The sequence below is a fragment of the Mauremys reevesii genome, linkage group 11 (assembly GCF_016161935.1).
Source record: "Mauremys reevesii isolate NIE-2019 linkage group 11, ASM1616193v1, whole genome shotgun sequence".
Lineage (NCBI taxonomy): Eukaryota > Metazoa > Chordata > Testudines > Geoemydidae > Mauremys > Mauremys reevesii.
This window is the reverse complement of record NC_052633.1, coordinates 41,222,693-41,238,897: the sequence shown is the minus strand read 5'-3', so window position 1 is coordinate 41,238,897 and position 16,205 is coordinate 41,222,693. Positions and strand designations below refer to the sequence as shown.

At 46.2% G+C, this 16,205-nt stretch overlaps 1 protein-coding gene across 1 annotated transcript in view; it reads left to right on the top strand.

Moving 5' to 3' along the window:
* The first annotated feature begins 8,624 nt into the window (after positions 1-8,624).
* Positions 8,625-16,205, top strand: part of CERS6 (ceramide synthase 6) — a 210,566-nt gene continuing 202,985 nt past the window's right edge. The window contains exon 1 of the mRNA XM_039494876.1: positions 8,625-8,988. Coding sequence (XP_039350810.1) covers positions 8,819-8,988 — 170 coding nt within the window. The 5' untranslated portion in view covers positions 8,625-8,818. The remainder of the gene's footprint in view (positions 8,989-16,205) is intronic.

The window sequence follows — 16,205 nt, the reverse complement described above, 5'->3', positions numbered from 1 at the left end:
GGGAGTTGGGCTTGAACTTGAGTTTGGGCTTACATTGCAGTGTAGACATACCCACAGCAACGCAATACAGATTGAAGTGATGCCTGCACTGCGGGAGAGATTGTATCAGTGCTCCTATTGTGGGAATATACCTGACATTTTGTTATGGAAGTGTGCAAACTGGATCTTGTTGGATCCAGGTGCTGCTGGATGGGCAGGGAACAGCTGATGCTAAGAGGGTTTCTATCACTTCTGGTCATTGTGATAATTTCTTTTGAAAGTAGACTTAACCCTGATCATCCATCCTTTTCAAACGCTGAAGTTGGATTATCTATGTTAGGTACTTATATGGTCCCTGATACCAGCACATCTGAGCGCCTCAGAATTTTGAATGTATTCATCTGCACCCCCACCCCTGTGAGGTAGAGAAGTGCTACCTCACAGGGGTGGGGGGCACACAGAGACTAAGTGACTTGCCAAGGCCACACACAAGTCTTGGGCAGAGTAGGCAGGTCTCTAGCTAGCACTGTGACCACTGAACCACCCTTCTTCTCTAAATTGGGATTTACTGCAAAGAGTTTATTTGGGTTCAATGGGCCTACTTGGGGGGCAGAACCTAACCACTCTCTAGGAAGCCAGCTTTTTACATTAATTAATGCTCCTTTCCCATTTGATGACTTATACGATGACAGAGGTTTACAGTGCAAGCACTCAATATAACTTTATAACATGGGGTACAGCTGTGACAAGTGAGATTATTACATTCAGCATCCTACAAGCATTTCAGAAAGTCTAAACCCCTTCTTATAAACTTAACATCTATTTTAACAATGCTAATGCACAGCTGAGCCAGATTAGTTTCCAGCTAGGTAGTGGTCAGTTGAGGCCTAGGGACTTGGCATGTGCGAGCACCTGGTCTGTCAGCATCATATCACCATTATGTGGTTCTGTGGCAGTTGTTATCAGTTAAGGAGTCTGAGCTAAGGAAAACAGTATTATCCCTAAAGCTATGCCATCTTTGCCTGTTTCACTGTATATTCCCCAGACATCTCCTGCCAGGCTTCTTGCTACTGTTTTAAAGAAATAGTACACACATCCTCACACCCTTGATTATGGAACTTGTTTCCCTCCCCCTCTATTGGTCCACCAAAGCCCAGAATAGATGACCTTCAAGTCATGCTGTAATGCTCATCTATTTTTCATGGGTGGGTGCTGAGAAGGATTTGTGGGTAAAGAGTTAAGCATCTTCTGCTGTCATATGAATGACTGGTATTTTTGTTTAACTATTATTTTTAACTTTTGTATCTCCACAGAGAGTTGACATTGTTTTTGGGAAACAGAGCCACTTTCATTACACTAATCATATGTCATCTGCTGTTGGCCAATTGCTAGTAACGTCCTGGTGATAAATTCCTTTAGGACATGAGATTATTACATTAGAAGACATTGTTTGAAGTGCACTGGGCTGCACTTCATTGGGTACAACTAGTTTGGAGGACAAAGGGAACTTGTGTCCCGACCTTTAACTTTCCTGCTGATATCACTCTGTAAACCCTACAAGACGCAGACATTCTCATTCCTTGTTCTTCCTTCAACTGATTTTTAAATATAGTTGCTCCAATTCAATTAGAAAGATTTAATTTATCTTCCTCCCAAATGTCCTTCCCATCCAAATACACTTATGTTTGCTGTCCTAAGAGTAATTTTATTTTGACACAAAAGCAAATTATACTGATTGTATAAGAGAAATTAAAAATTCATTTATGATTGTTGTTACCTAACATTGGAAGGCTCTTCTTTCATTTACATATATCTCCATGCCTCCCAGTTATGTAAACTGGGGATAATACTCAGCCTTGATACGAGAAGCTTAATCGCTTAGGACTTGTCTACACAGCGCAGCAATATGCATGACAGGGTGTGATTTCTAAAGCACACTAACGTGCGCTATTTGGTGCATGTAGACTCTGCTGGTGCACAGTAAAAGTTCCGTAGTGCACATTCATGTAGTACTGTTTCACGCACTGGGGAATGTCTAGTGTACACCAGTAGGATCTACTTGGACCAATTAGTGTGCAACGCATTAGTGCGCTTTAGAAATCACACCCTGTTGTGCGCATTGCAGTGCTGTGTAGATGAGCTCTAAGCTTCAGAAGAGCTCTGCATGCACAGTTTGGGCCTGATTTTCAAAAGAGCCCAGCTCCCATTTAGGCACCTCCATAACACTGTTTTTGAGATGTTTGAATGCAATGTTCTACAGTAGCATTATGAATTATTATTAATATGGCCACTGCAGTGCCCGTTATGTTTATGTGGTAGCTTGTAAAAAGTCAAGGTGAGTTTCTTTCATCTGCTTCATTAAATCTAGTGGCATATTTTCCAACTACCAATGGGAGTGAGATACTTCAGTATTAGACCATCTTGAAGCAGATGTGCAGTGTGAGGTGGCCAGTGGCATATCCAGTCTCTTCCTGCACGTGGGCTAATTGTGGGAGGAAATGCTGGAGCCTAGAATGGGCAGAACCTATTCAGTGTAGCAGGTAACTTCAGAAAGGTGTCTTTATATTGTTACGAGCTGGGTTAAACCTTGTTATGGATTGAATTAAAATATGGCTGCTGTTGTGATACGGGGGTCTACAAATGTACTGTAATGGTGAGCTCAACTGTAAAAAGTAAGTAAATGGTCATAAAATGTCACAATAACCTAACACATGCTGATGGGTAAAGCAAAACAAACTAACTCAATTCTTCCAACAGAAAGGCCTACTGTTGTAACTCAAGGACCGTGCTAAAATCATGTCTGGCAAATCAGAATAGTGTAAAACTGGAAATTAGTGAAACAAAACAGGTATGTCAAAAAATGTGTCCTAATTGGTAAACAAAGTAATGAGGGGATGAGCTAGTCCTCCCATCCCTCTCTTTGTGGGGTCTTTAAAGAAAGAGACTTGGGGAGAGAATGGCTACAGGAGTGAGCTTCACCAGTATGGTGTCTGTGATGCTGTGAATCACCTGGAGTACCACCTGCCTCCAGCGGAAGGGAGTCTGTGCCACCTGGACGTCAGCTCCATGACACCACCAGCCTGTCAGCCACTCAAGCACTCTCCTCCTCCTGCCAGCCCTGCCTTTCCCCTGCAGATTGACCATAGCTGCACCCTAGCCCTCCAGTCCCTTCAAAGTGTCCCCCTGCAGTGTCTAGCCTCTGATCATTGGATCAGAAATCCTAGATCCTCCATTCCCAAAGAAACAGTGCACCACAGTTTACCAGTTTTGTCTTATACCACCGCTCCTGGATAACACACAGCCCTCGAGTTCAATTACAGTAAAAGGAAAAAGTAATTTATTTAAGAAAGAATAGAGATTCCAATAGAAACAAGCGTGAGTGATGGAAACAAATGGTTAGGGTTTGTCTTCAAGTACAGCGCTACAGCAGCGCAGCTGCACTGGTGCTGCTGCAGCGCTTTAGTTAAGATGTTACTGTGCCCGATGGAAGAACTTCTCCCAACGGCGTATTTAATCCACCTCCCTGAGAGACACTAGCTACGTCGACAGGAGAAGTTCTCTGGTCAACATAGTGCTGCCTACATGGGGGGTTAAGTCGGTATAATTATGTTGCTCAGGGGTGTGGATTTTTCACACCCCCGAGAGATATAGTTATACAGATATAGGTCTGTAGTGTAGACCTGACCTCCCATACAAAACAAAATCATAAAATGTGAACTAGGGCCTACACATATTAATAGTTACCTGAGTCAGTCTTTCATCGTTATTCACAGTTGGAGTGATCCCCTCACTGTCTCATTGTTCCTTTTCACTTCCAAGTGGTTTTGATGTTGATATTTGTTGATCAATTTCCATTGACTTTTCTGGGTTGGCGCAAGGTTAGACAATTGAGCAATACTTTACATAATCAGCTAGGGAGTGGAAAGTTACAAGCTTTCAGTAGAGACCTGACATGCTACCTTTGTGGATAAATACCATGAAAATGATGTATCAGGTGTAGCGTAGATGCATCTTTGAGTCACAGCCACCGCCTTCACTGTCTCCTTCATCCTAATCCTGAAAGATGTCCTGACCAGACCAAGCCAAAGAGAGGAAGGTAAATGACATTACCTCCTCTGGTTCCAGCTGCCTCCTAGATACCAGCTGGAAAGCAAGACTTTGTCACACACACACCACACACTCCCACACACACCTGTTGTGTGTTCTTTTCCTTCCCCATCTTATTTCTTCTCTTTCCTATCCTTCTCCTTTTTCTTTCTGTCTAATAAAAGTCTGTCTTAGCCAGCCACAACTGTATATTTTGCAATACTGCTGTAAGCCTGTCACAAACACAAGGCAGCTAAATGCAATGCCCTAAACAGCCTAAACCTGATACAAGTTTGCCAGGTCATCAAAGTGGTGACTATTCCTGTAAGCTGTGCTTGTGTTTCTCCAGTAATAGGGTTGCAAGTATCGTTATCTGTCTTGTTTTGTCTTCTAAGAAACAAAATCTGACTGTAGCAGCAACAGCTCCAGTCCATTGCAACTTCCTCCCTGTCGTTCCCCACAAAAGAATAGGTATTACTATCTTTAATACCATTTAAAAATCTGTCTGATGGGGGACTTCCTTTGAAAAGCTCTCTACAGCTAAAGGGAAAGGGCACAAGGGATGTTGTTACAATCAAAGCCTTACTTAATAGTTTATATTTCAAATGCTTTAACTGTTTTTCTTTCTCTTCTGTATCTTTAATAAAAGGTTAAAATGGCATTTAATGGTATGTTTGCCATGGTACTAAACAAGCTAAGGTCTCTGTCTACCTTGTTTAGAACTATATAATGTTCACCAGTAACTGGGTCATATAGAACTATATAATGTTCACCTTTAACTCTTTGGGCCACTTTATTCCATCTAAATTAATACAGTGTGAACTTGTCCTTCATTCAGGGGCGGCTCTAGGAATCTGGCCGCCCCAAGCATGGCGGCATGCCGCAGGGGGCGCACTGCCGGTAGCCGGTCCCGCGGCTCCGGGGGACCTCTTGCAGACCTGCCTGCGGGAGGCCCAGCCGAGCCGCGGGACCAGCGAACCCTCCACAGTCATGCCTGCGGGAGGTCTGCTGGTCCCGGGGCTCTGGTGGACCTCCCACAGGCATGACGGCGGAAGGTCCGCCGGAGCCGCCTGCTGCCCTGCTGGCAAAATGCCGCCCCAAGCGCGCGCTTGGCGCGCTGGGGTCTGGAGCCGGCCCTGCCTTCATTTAAGACTGATGTTAGAGGCAGCTAAGGGGCCTCACCTAAAGCAAGGTATAATGGAATCTGCCCAAAATAGGACCATGTGGGTGGAGGGTTCCAGCTGGTAAGGTTTTGGGGTGTGTATCTGTATGGGTATGTTTACGCAGCAGCAGGGAGGGTACTTCTGATGTTGGGTGTGTCTATTACTGAGACCAACAAGTGCTCAGCAATGCTGAAAAACAGGCCCAGGGTCTGGATCCACAAAGTGACTTAGACATTGCAACGTGGAACATCGCGGCACCTAACTTTAGGAACCTAGAAAATCACAGGAACAACACTGCAATCCACAAAGCCTGAGTTAGGTGCCTAGGTTCCCTATACAATGAATGAGGAGAGATGGGCACCTTAGAATGAGATCCACAAAAGCCAGCACACTAGGTGGGGAGCCACTAAGCTAGTCAATGTTAAATGCTGAGGACAGGGGTGTGTCCTAGCCCCACCCCTTCACAGAAATCAGCACTGCCTATCTCTACTTCGTGATAAAGTTTGCAGATGACACAAAAATTGGGGGGAGTGATAAATAATGAAGAGGACCGGTCACTGATTCAGAGTGATCTGGATTGCTTGGTAAACTGAGTGCAAGCAAACAATATGTATTTTAAAATGGGTAAATGTATACATCTGAGACAAAGAACAGGGACCGTATTTACAGGATGGGGGACTCTATGTTCGCAATCAGTGACTTTGAAAAAGACTTGGGGAGCATGGTGGCTAATCAGCTGAACATGAGCTGCCAGAGCAGCGCTGTGGCCAAAAGAGTTAATGTGATCCTGGGATGCATAAACAGAGGCATCTTGAGTAGGAGTACAGAGGTTATTTTACCTCTGTATTTGGCACTGGTGAAGCTGCTGCTGGAATCCTGTGTCCAGAATTCAAGAAGATTGAATTGGAGAGGTTCAGAGAAGAGTCACAAGAATGATGAAAGGACTAGAAAACATGCCTTCTTGTGAAAGAGTCAAGGAGCTCAATCTATTTAGTTTAACAAAGAGAAGGTTAAGGGGTGATTTGATTGCAGTCTATAAGTGTCTATATGGGGAACAAACATTTAATAATCGGCTCATCAATCTAGCAGAGAAAGGTATAACACGATCCAATGGCTGAAAGATGAAGCTAGACAAATTCAGACTGGAAATAAGGCATAAATTCTTAAGGGTGAGAGTACCGTAATTAACCCTTGGCAAATTGTTCCAGTGCTTGTGGCGAATTCTCCATCACTGACAATTTTAAAATCAAGGTTGGATGTTTTTTCTAAAAGATATTCTGTCGGAATTATTTTGGGGAAGTTTTATGGCCTGGGTTATATGGGAATTCAAACTAGATGATCACAGTGGTCCCTTAGGGCCTTAGAATCTATGTCTCTATGATCCACAAACAAAAACCTGTCTCCTGGAGCCAGGCAGCTTAGGCACCTAAGATGTTTCTTGTGGGAATGAGTTAGACACCTGCCTTACTACACCCAAAATGGCCTGAGGAGGTGCTGCCACTGCTGCCTACATTGTAACTTTTAGCCCACTATAGCACTCACCTGGGAAGTGGAAGAAACAGGTTCAATTCCCCCTCTCCCAGAACAAGGTCTCCTATCTCCCAGGTGAGTGCTCTAGCCACTGAACTATGACCTATTCTAATGTGGGGTTTCCTCAGTCTCTCCTGTTGGAGCTGTTTCACTGTGGATAAATCATAAAAAAATGATTGGACTAGGGGGACTGGACCTATGGTCTTCCATGTTCCAGCTGGGTGCCATTCTCGCTCTCTCTCTTCCTGACTCAATGACTATTGAAGTATTTCTCCACAGTGTAACAGCCAGTGGGCCAGAGAGAGAGATTTGAACAACTGGATATAAACTGGCCATCAGGGAGTTTAGACTTCAAATTAGATGAAGGTTTCTAACCATCAGAGGAGTGACGTTCTGGAACAGCCTTCGAAGGGGAGCAGCAGGGGCAAAAGACATATCTGGCTTCAAGACTAAGCTTGATACGTTTATGGAGGGGATGGTATGATGGGATAGCCTAATTTTGGCAATTAATTTATCTTTGACTATTAGCGGTAAATATGCCCAATGGCCTGTGATGGGATGTTAGATGGGGTGGGATTTGAGTTACTGCAGAGAATTCTTTCCTGGGTGTCTGGCTGAGTCTTGCCCACATGCTCAGGGTTTAGCTGATTGCCATATTTGGGGTCAGGAAGGAATTTTCCTCCAGGGAAGATTGGCACAGACCCTGGAGTTTTTTCGCCTTCCTCTGCAGCGTGGGGTATGGGTCGCTTGCTGGAGGATTCTCTGCGCCTTGAAGTCTTTAAACCATGATTTGAGGACTTCAGTAGTTCAGACATAGGTTAGGGGTTTATTACAGGAGTGCGTGGGTGAGATTCTGTGGCCTGTGTTGTGCAGGAGGTCAGACTAGATGATCATAATGGTCCCTTCTGACCTTAAAATCTATGACTCTATGAATGGGACAGATTTTGAATGGGACCCAGTCCTGCAGGTGGCCTCTGGGCATGCTCCCTGGATCGGGGATGCCCCTGAACTCCTGTCCTGCCCCAGTTTGTAAATTGCTCTGTGGCTTAAGCAGGAGATAGACTGGCAGACACCTAGAGGGAGGCAGCAGTGTGTATGCCCAGCGGCCAAAACTTAGTTGCTGAGTGAACTTTTATTGTGAAAACTTAGGCACCCAGCGAGTTTAGAGCCTACAAGGTTTGGCGGGAGTTTTGTGGATCTCAGCAGAGCCCAAACTGGGATTTACTTAGCTGCCTACATGCAAGGCTCAGGTGCCTAAGTGTTTAGGCCAAGGGGCTCAGGTTGGGTACCTCAGATCAATGTTGGCCCTGCCAGCTTTGAGACTGTTGGGATTGGGCAAGTACTAGCTAAGCGCCCCCTGATGGACGCAGCTGAGGCAGCATAATGTGGGGCGGAAAGGCAGCCCGGGCTCGCTCCGAACCTGGTCGGGGATTTGCTGGGAGGTTCGTGGCCTTTCAGTGGACTGAACTCATGTATCCAGCCAGCGGCCCCGGTTTGGGTGCCGCGAGGAAAGTTTCGGCCGGCTCCAGCCGTGCCCGGGCCCGTGCAAGGAAAGAGCCACGTTGCCTCTGCAATTTGCAGCCTGGAAATGAGTGAGCGGCAGGAGCAGCTGCCTGGCTGCGGTTGCTGGACGCGGGCCAGCCTGTGCGCACTGGGTACGAGCCGAGGCGGGGAGATGCTGCCGAGCCCCGCCACGCAGGAACCCCGGCAGGGAGGGGGCTGCTCGCTCGCTCCCCCCGCGGGAGCAGCAGCAGCAGCAGCAGCCGGGCTCCCCAGCACCTTGGCTGCATCCCGCCGCTGGCTGACGCGGGCGGGAGCCAATCAGGGCGCGAGGCCCGAGCTGCCTTGTGACAGGCGAGGCGGCCCCTGGCCAGCGCCGCGCAGCCCGGGCTGGGGAGCTGGAAGTCTGGGCGCAGAGCGCAGCTGCTGCGAGTAAGGCGAGGGAGGGCTCACGGCGGCTGCTCCGCAGCGGGACTCGCACACAGACGCGCATCCTCTTCCTGAGCAGCACCCCCGCGCTCCCCCCGGCAGCGGCAGCGGCAGCGGCAGACAAAGCGAAGATGGCAGGGATCCTCGCCTGGTTCTGGAACGAGCGGTTCTGGCTGCCGCACAATGTCACCTGGGCCGATCTGAAGAACACGGAGGAAGCCTCCTTCCCCCAGGCTGAGGATCTGTACCTCGCCTTCCCCCTGGCCTTCTGCATCTTCATGATCCGGCTGGTCTTCGAAAGGTAACGCTGGGCAAGTGGGGCCACCGCACCGCAGCCTGCGCTCAGCGCCGGGCAGCTGCCGGCTCTCGCCCCGGGCAGGGGGCTGCCGCTGGCTGCAGCGCGTGCGGGGCAGGAGGGGCTGCTTGAGCTCCTGCTGCTCTCTCCTGGCTGGAGGCGCTTTGGAGTTCATTTCCTCTCCCTGGCCCTCCAGCTCATGCCATCCATGCAGACTGTCTGGCTGGTGGGCAGCCCAGCGACATGCCCCCGCCTTGGCACTAGGAGGCGAAATTTCCTCGGGCATGTTCAGCAGCTCTCCACTCGGTTGTGCAGGGCTGGCGGTGGGCATCGTTTGAGGCTGAAGTGTGTTGACAGTGTAAACCACCCTTTACCCCCTTTGCTGCCTAGTCCTGGCCGTAACCTGCTTCTAAACTGTCATGGGGACCGGTCGCAGTCTGATGGGAGACCCTCAGCTCATAGGTGCCTGTTGTGAAATGTGTGTCAAGTCCTGGAATTTGCTTGTAGAAAACGAATAAATTAGGCAGGGATTAATGTAATAGAAGATCTTTAGCGAGTTTAGTAAATACTCAGTTTTTAGCTTTTAACTTCTGAGCCCAAATGGCAAGTTTTTTATATTCTCAATGAGCTCTTTGTAAGTGTCTGTCTGTTAATTCACGACATACTCTGAACCTCTCCCATTCTGGCATCTTAAGCCTTTGATATTAAATCTTTAAAGGTTCTTAGTATTAATGGGGAAAAACTGAGGTTATATAGTGTTTTCCCCCCACATGCCAGGAAACAAACTGACGTAATGAGGAGTTTGTCTATTTTGAACTAAAATTCTGTGTAAACCTCACAGGGTTTTCTTAGTGGAACAATTTGATTAAAAAAAGAGCAATTTACACTAGCTTTATCTATGCTATCTATATCATTTTATATAGATTACACTGGGTGGCAGGATTGGTTCTTGTAATCTGTTGCTGGAGACCTTGACCATGCTGAAGCTTTGTTCTGTATTCCATTGTACAGTGAACCTTATGATAGCTGCATGTTATGGTTTTAAATGTGTATATTACAGCTGAACACTAGACAAGATCAATTAGTATATGTTTGTAAAGTGGCTTAAAAATAAGGGGCTATAATTGCCACATTTTATTTTACTAATTTCTATTCTAATTTCATACACCTATTGATGTAGCAGTGTAGGAAATCATAAATCTAAGCAATAATATTCAAAGTGTAATCTGAAATTGGGATTCAGGTGAAGAAAGTAATACATTATAGATGCTATTAAGAATAAAATTGAAACTCACTGTTTTCATTTAAGGCTGTGTCCTGGATTGCATCAGTCTAAACAGATTTTTTTTAAAAAAGCTAATATGAAAACATGTATATCAAAGGGTCATGTTCTTCCAAAGTAAATATTTACTTGCTATGGACATTCAGTTACTTCTGTTTAACATAGCTGTCCTTGAGTGGATAAAGAGATCATTGAGTAAAGCAGGTTGCTCATGTGTGCTCATTTCTGGGTAGATTAGTATGCCATGTCAAGAAAGATGATATTCGCTTTATCTGTGAAGAACAAAAGAATGGTTCCATTTGCAAACACCTACATATTCTAGGCAGAATCTTGCTCTATAATGATTACAAGATGTTCAAAAGGACACATGAAGAGTAACAATTATTACATTCCACACAGGGAATATCTGTATCCTTTAAAGGTTAATAAAACATTTGGTCACCCTGGAAAGCTGAGACCTACAAAACTCATATTACCTCTCACACGCATTTCATTTTCACAGTCTGAGCAAGGTATTAGCATTTGCGGCCTGGAATTGTGGTTTGTGAAATATTCAGCTGTTTTCATTACCCAGCTGGGAAGAAATGTTCATTTTGAAAAATGGCCACAGCCTTTGTTGGATTGTTGTCTTTAGAATAATTCTTTTGTGCTGCTTTATGGACTTGGGTGACAAGTGAAGGTGTATCCGGAAATCAAAGACTTCCCAGTTTTGATTTAGATGTTGAACAAGAATATAATAAATTAAGTAAAACAAAGTACTCTGTACTCTCTCAGTAACATCCAAGAACTGGCCTCCGGTCTTGCCTCTCCATCCTTACAGTTACCCTGTTGTACTGAAGGGACTTGAGGTAAGAGCATGATGTTGGGTATGGTGCCATATGAGCTGCAATATGTAAGCACAGCAAGGCTAGTTCAGACTGGAAGAAAAGTTAACTAATCAGAGAATTTAAACCCGAGCTTTGAATTGCCTTGTTTTTTTCTTGGTTATAATGCAACCTTTAATTAGCTTTTCATAGTTATTTTCCTTTCTCAAGTAGTTCAAAAATAATTTTAAAAAATCTTATATTTTATAAATACATAGTTACTCAGATCAGAAAAGCAACTAATTTTCATAATCCTTCGTTGTAGGTAGGGCCAGTAATCCACCTCCTGAAATGTATGTTAGACAGATGGAACATAACAGCTTCCTGCAGTGCTGTCGTTAGCTAGCACTGGAAAATATATTTGTGTTTCAGTGCTGCTCTCTTTTTGAAGCCAATTGCAAAGCTCCCAGTGATATTCATGAGTGCAGGTTTAGGCCCTTAGTGTGGCATTAATCAATGTAGTATGGAGCGATTGTAATATTAAAATGGAGATACTCATTAAAACAAGCCAACACTCGTCTTGGTCCTACTGTCATCTAAGTGGGAGGTCTGTCATTGACTTCAGTGGGAACAGGATCAAGACCTAATAATAATAATAATTTTATTAATTATTATGTAGTAATTTATTTTTGTGAAAGGTAGCATTTGAGAAAGGCTCCTTCTGAGGCATGGCTTCTTTAAGAAACCAGGAAGTAGAGCCCTTAGGGCGAAGAAGAGGACCCCTAGAGGGTCATGGAGAAACCTAGAGAGGGGGTGCCTGTAAGACTCCTGGAATCAGGGCCGGCTCCAGGCACCAGCATCCCAAGCCGGTGCTTGGGGCGGCAATCTGCAAGGGGCAGCAGTCCCTGTGTTTTTGCCCCAAGCAGCGCGCTGAATTGCCACTGGGGGCGCAGCTTCTATCTTCCGGCTGAAGACAGAAGCTGCCTCCGAATTGCCACCTCTGCAGAAACACGCGTGCTGCCCTAACGGCACACGGACTGCCCCTGCCCTCTGCGGCGGCAATTCGGGGCGCTGCTTGGGGCGGCAAAAACAGTAGAACTGGCCCTGCCTGGAATAAAAGTTTATTCTTGTTTGCATTTAAATTTGAGTGGTCTTCAAGATTTTGGAATATCACAGTGGTAATGAGGATGTTCGACCCAAGTGTGCCTCCAGCTACTGTGCAGTTCCCTGTTTCTGTGACTGCACCAGGCCTGTAGCTGATGCTACCAGGGGATGGTACCATCCTTGCCATGTACCAAATGGATTGCAGTATTCAATGTGTGCTTGATGGCGGCTGGTCTGGAAACAGCACTTGAAGGTTGCCAGCACACACTCCTACTCCACGCACTAGGTACCCGAGAGACTTTCAGATCTTTTCCACTCGGGAGACCAGCACATCGTATCAGGAAGCGGTAAGGGTGCTAGCAGTACACTGTCACCCCGCATCCAGAGCTATGTTCAAGTGCATTAAGTTTAATCAGAGAGCATAGGTCCCCAGGATATTGGTCTGGAACTGGCAGTTATATGCAGATTTGCATGCCTAACTGATGAGATGATTCAGGATCAGTTTAAGGACTGGATTTTGTCCCTGTATTGTGGAAGTGCCTCCTGATGGGACCAGATTCCCTGACTCTCCACAGGGTGGTGGAGATTGGCTGTCAATTTGAATTTGCAGCCCAGATCCCAACCCCTCCAGGTTCTTCTTCTTCTGGGGCATCATTCACACCATCCATTGCTGCAGCCACCCTGGTACAGTGTATTGATAGAGGTTCAGGTAACGATGTGGGAGTTATAGGGCAGCATCCTGATCGTTGGTAGACTCAGGAGCAGAGTGCCAGCATGGGTCCTCACTGCAGCAACTCCTGTCACTGTCAGAGATCCGGGAGTGTCCAGCCCAGGGACAAACGTGCTGCCGATGTGGAAAACTTAACCATTTTGCCAAAGGTGTTGCTCTCCCCCAGCCATCACCTATATGGATGACCAGGAGATGGAAGAAGATTCCATGCCTGGGGGGATCAGCTTGGTGACACGGGACTGGGAGTATCTTGAAATCTGCCTCTGCCATTTAGCAAGTGTGGAGATATTGCTGCTGGTGGACACTGGAACATGAATCTCACTAATAAACGACACCACACACCATAGATATTTTGCCTATTTTACCTTGCGGCCAGTGTAATCCATGCTATCCGAATATGGCAATGCAAAAATCGCTTTGCTAGGGATGGTGAATCTCCCTGTGATGTAATATTAACAAGAAGTGGGAGTGTTTCCATTTTACATGGTCCATTCTGGGGCCAGCCTTCTCAGGCTGGATTTTTTCCAGGTACTGGGCTCTAAAGTGTTAGACTCACAGAACATAGAAATCCATTTTGGGGGAATGATTGGAGAGATGACTGGAGGTCTCCTCTGGTCTTGACTGTGGATCATCTATGGGTGGATCCACTGGCCAGCCCAATTATACAACCATTTTGCAGACCTCACGTGGTGTTAAAAGATGCTGTATCCACAGGGATTTCTTGCTTGCTTCAGGAGGACACTTCTCCATGGGTGTCAAACCTTTTTTTTTCTTCAACAAGAAGAAGTGGGACTATGCTTATGTGTGGATTTGCACCAGGTGAACAAGGCAGTCATACTTGACTGCTATCCTCTACCAACCATGGAGGAATTGGCAGTGCAATGTCAGGGTTCAGCTATGTTCACTAAATTGGATCTATGCCAGCGATATCTCCAGATACCATTTTCTCCTTAGTCGTGGAAACTCACAGCTTTTCTCACCCATACGGCCCTCTTTCGGTTTAAAAGGATTCCTTTTGGTCTATCTCTAGGCCCCAGCTGTTTCCAAAGAGGCCGGCCTTTTTGGGGTGGTTGTGACATCCTGGTTCATGGATCACCTTGTTCTGACCATGATGCTTCCCTTCATATAGTATTAACCCTGACTGGGGAGAAGTGTGGTTTTTCATAGAAATTCACTGGATTTTGTGAGCCATGATCTGTTGGTGAGTGGAATCACCCCATTGTGGTCCAGTGTGGATGCTATTGTTTGACTGCCAGACCCCATGGACAAGTCAGAACGCCTAGCGTTTCTTGGCTTGGCTAACTGTTACCTTTGTTTTGTGCAAGATTATGCTCAGATGCACGGCACCCTTATGCAGTCTGGAACTGGACTCCAGAGTGTTCACAGGCAGTGGGCCAGCTCAAATAATGATTACCTCAGTTCCAACACTGGCACACTTTGCCTTATGAGGCCCTATTTTTGTCATGTGTGATGCCTCTGCTGTAGCTCTTGGTGCTGTGCTCTATCAGATCCATGAAGGGGTGGAATATGCAGTCGCATTCACCTTCTGAGCACTTTCCTTAGCTAGGCAGAAATACTCAGCAGGGGAGGGGGAGGCCCTAGCTTCCATGGGCATGTGAAAGCTGGTATCGTTATTTGCATGGCTGAAGTTTCATACTACATACCGACCACCAGGCGTTAACCACGCTGTTAACACGGTCAAGGTCAGAGCACAGATCCCTTCATATTCATAGATGGGCTGATTGCCTACGTCACTACAACTTCTCAGTACAGTACCGTCCGGATAAACTCAATCAGGTGGCTGATTGCCTGTCCCGGGCTTTACCTGACAAATCCACAGTAAGGGGAGTTATGAGCCAGGAGGAGGATAATAACACCTTGACTGACCCCTCTCTTGTCAGGCACTGCCCCAGGATGTAGTGTTATAAGAAGTTCTCAGATATGTTTGTCAGGGTTGGGCAAAAATTGTTCCAGATTATCTGGTGTATTACTTTCTTGTGAGATATGAATTGTCACCATAGGTGATCATGGTCTACTCTGGGGCTCCCAGAGTACCAGAGGCCATGCTGGAGTGGTATGTATGAAACTGAGGTGTTGCACAGCGTATTGTGGCCAGGATAGCCACATTAAAGAGTTGGTCCGAAATGGTGAATCATATTTACTTAGTGGTGAATCCTATAAGCTAACCAGTGTACCTTTGATCTCGACCCTACTGCTGCCTGGACTGTGGCAGTCCATACAACTAGACATATGTGGAGAAATAACCCCTGCTAAACAGCATCTGTGGTTTCTGACCGTAGCCTACAATCTTTTCCAAATGGCCAGAGGTAGCAGTTAGCAGCCTAGCAGCAGCAGCACAAGTCGTCTGTGATTGGCTGAAGGAGTGATTCTCTAGGTGGGGTTATCTCCGCACAATAATTACTGATAATGGACCACAGTTTGTTTCTGCCTGTTTCACCCAGTTCCTGGCAGATTAAGGGCTCTGGCATGTCTGTACTCCCAGGTACCACCCTCAGGCTAACACAGGTGTTGAGAGATTTAATCTCACATTGAAGAACGGGCTTCGGGCTCATCTGTCTCATGGTTTGCCCTTTCCACAAGCTTTTCATTCAGTATTACAGCATTACTGGGCTGTTCCCTAGGGAGCTAGGCTTCGCTGGTACTGGAGCGAGAGTTGTCTTTATCATTAGACTTATCATGCCCCTTTCTTAAGGATCTCAGGAATATACGTCTGTGGGAGGTTCACAACTGTGTATAGAAGTATCAGGCACCCTCCAAAGGTTACAGCAATGACAAACGGAAGGCTGGGGTGACGACCCTGGCAGTGGGGCAATCGGTACATGTACGCAGACCATGCAGGGTTAGATCACAGCTTTCAATTCCAATAATGCAGGTTACACGGCCTCCAGGAGTGGTAACATGCAAATTGCATGATGGGTCCCACTGGCATATCAGTACTTAAGTCCAAGTATGGGAAACCATCACAGGTGAAGCGGGTCTGGAAATCCCCACTGCACCATCAGCAGCTGAAGTTGTACTGCCTGCCCCAGTGGAGGTTTTGCCTGTTCTGGTAGAGGCTCCAATTTTGTTTCCAACCCCACCTCCACCGGCTGCTGGGGCCCAAAGGGTGATACATAGACCTTTATGGCTGTGTGGGCTTCCACACTGGCTGAAGGACTTTACAGTGTAACATCCAAAGGAATTACTGGAATTCTGAAGGTTTAAATTGTATAACTTGTTATTGTACGGTTGTACCAAAAAAGTGTTTGGAGGGATGTAGTATTTGGGAATGGCTGCTTATGAG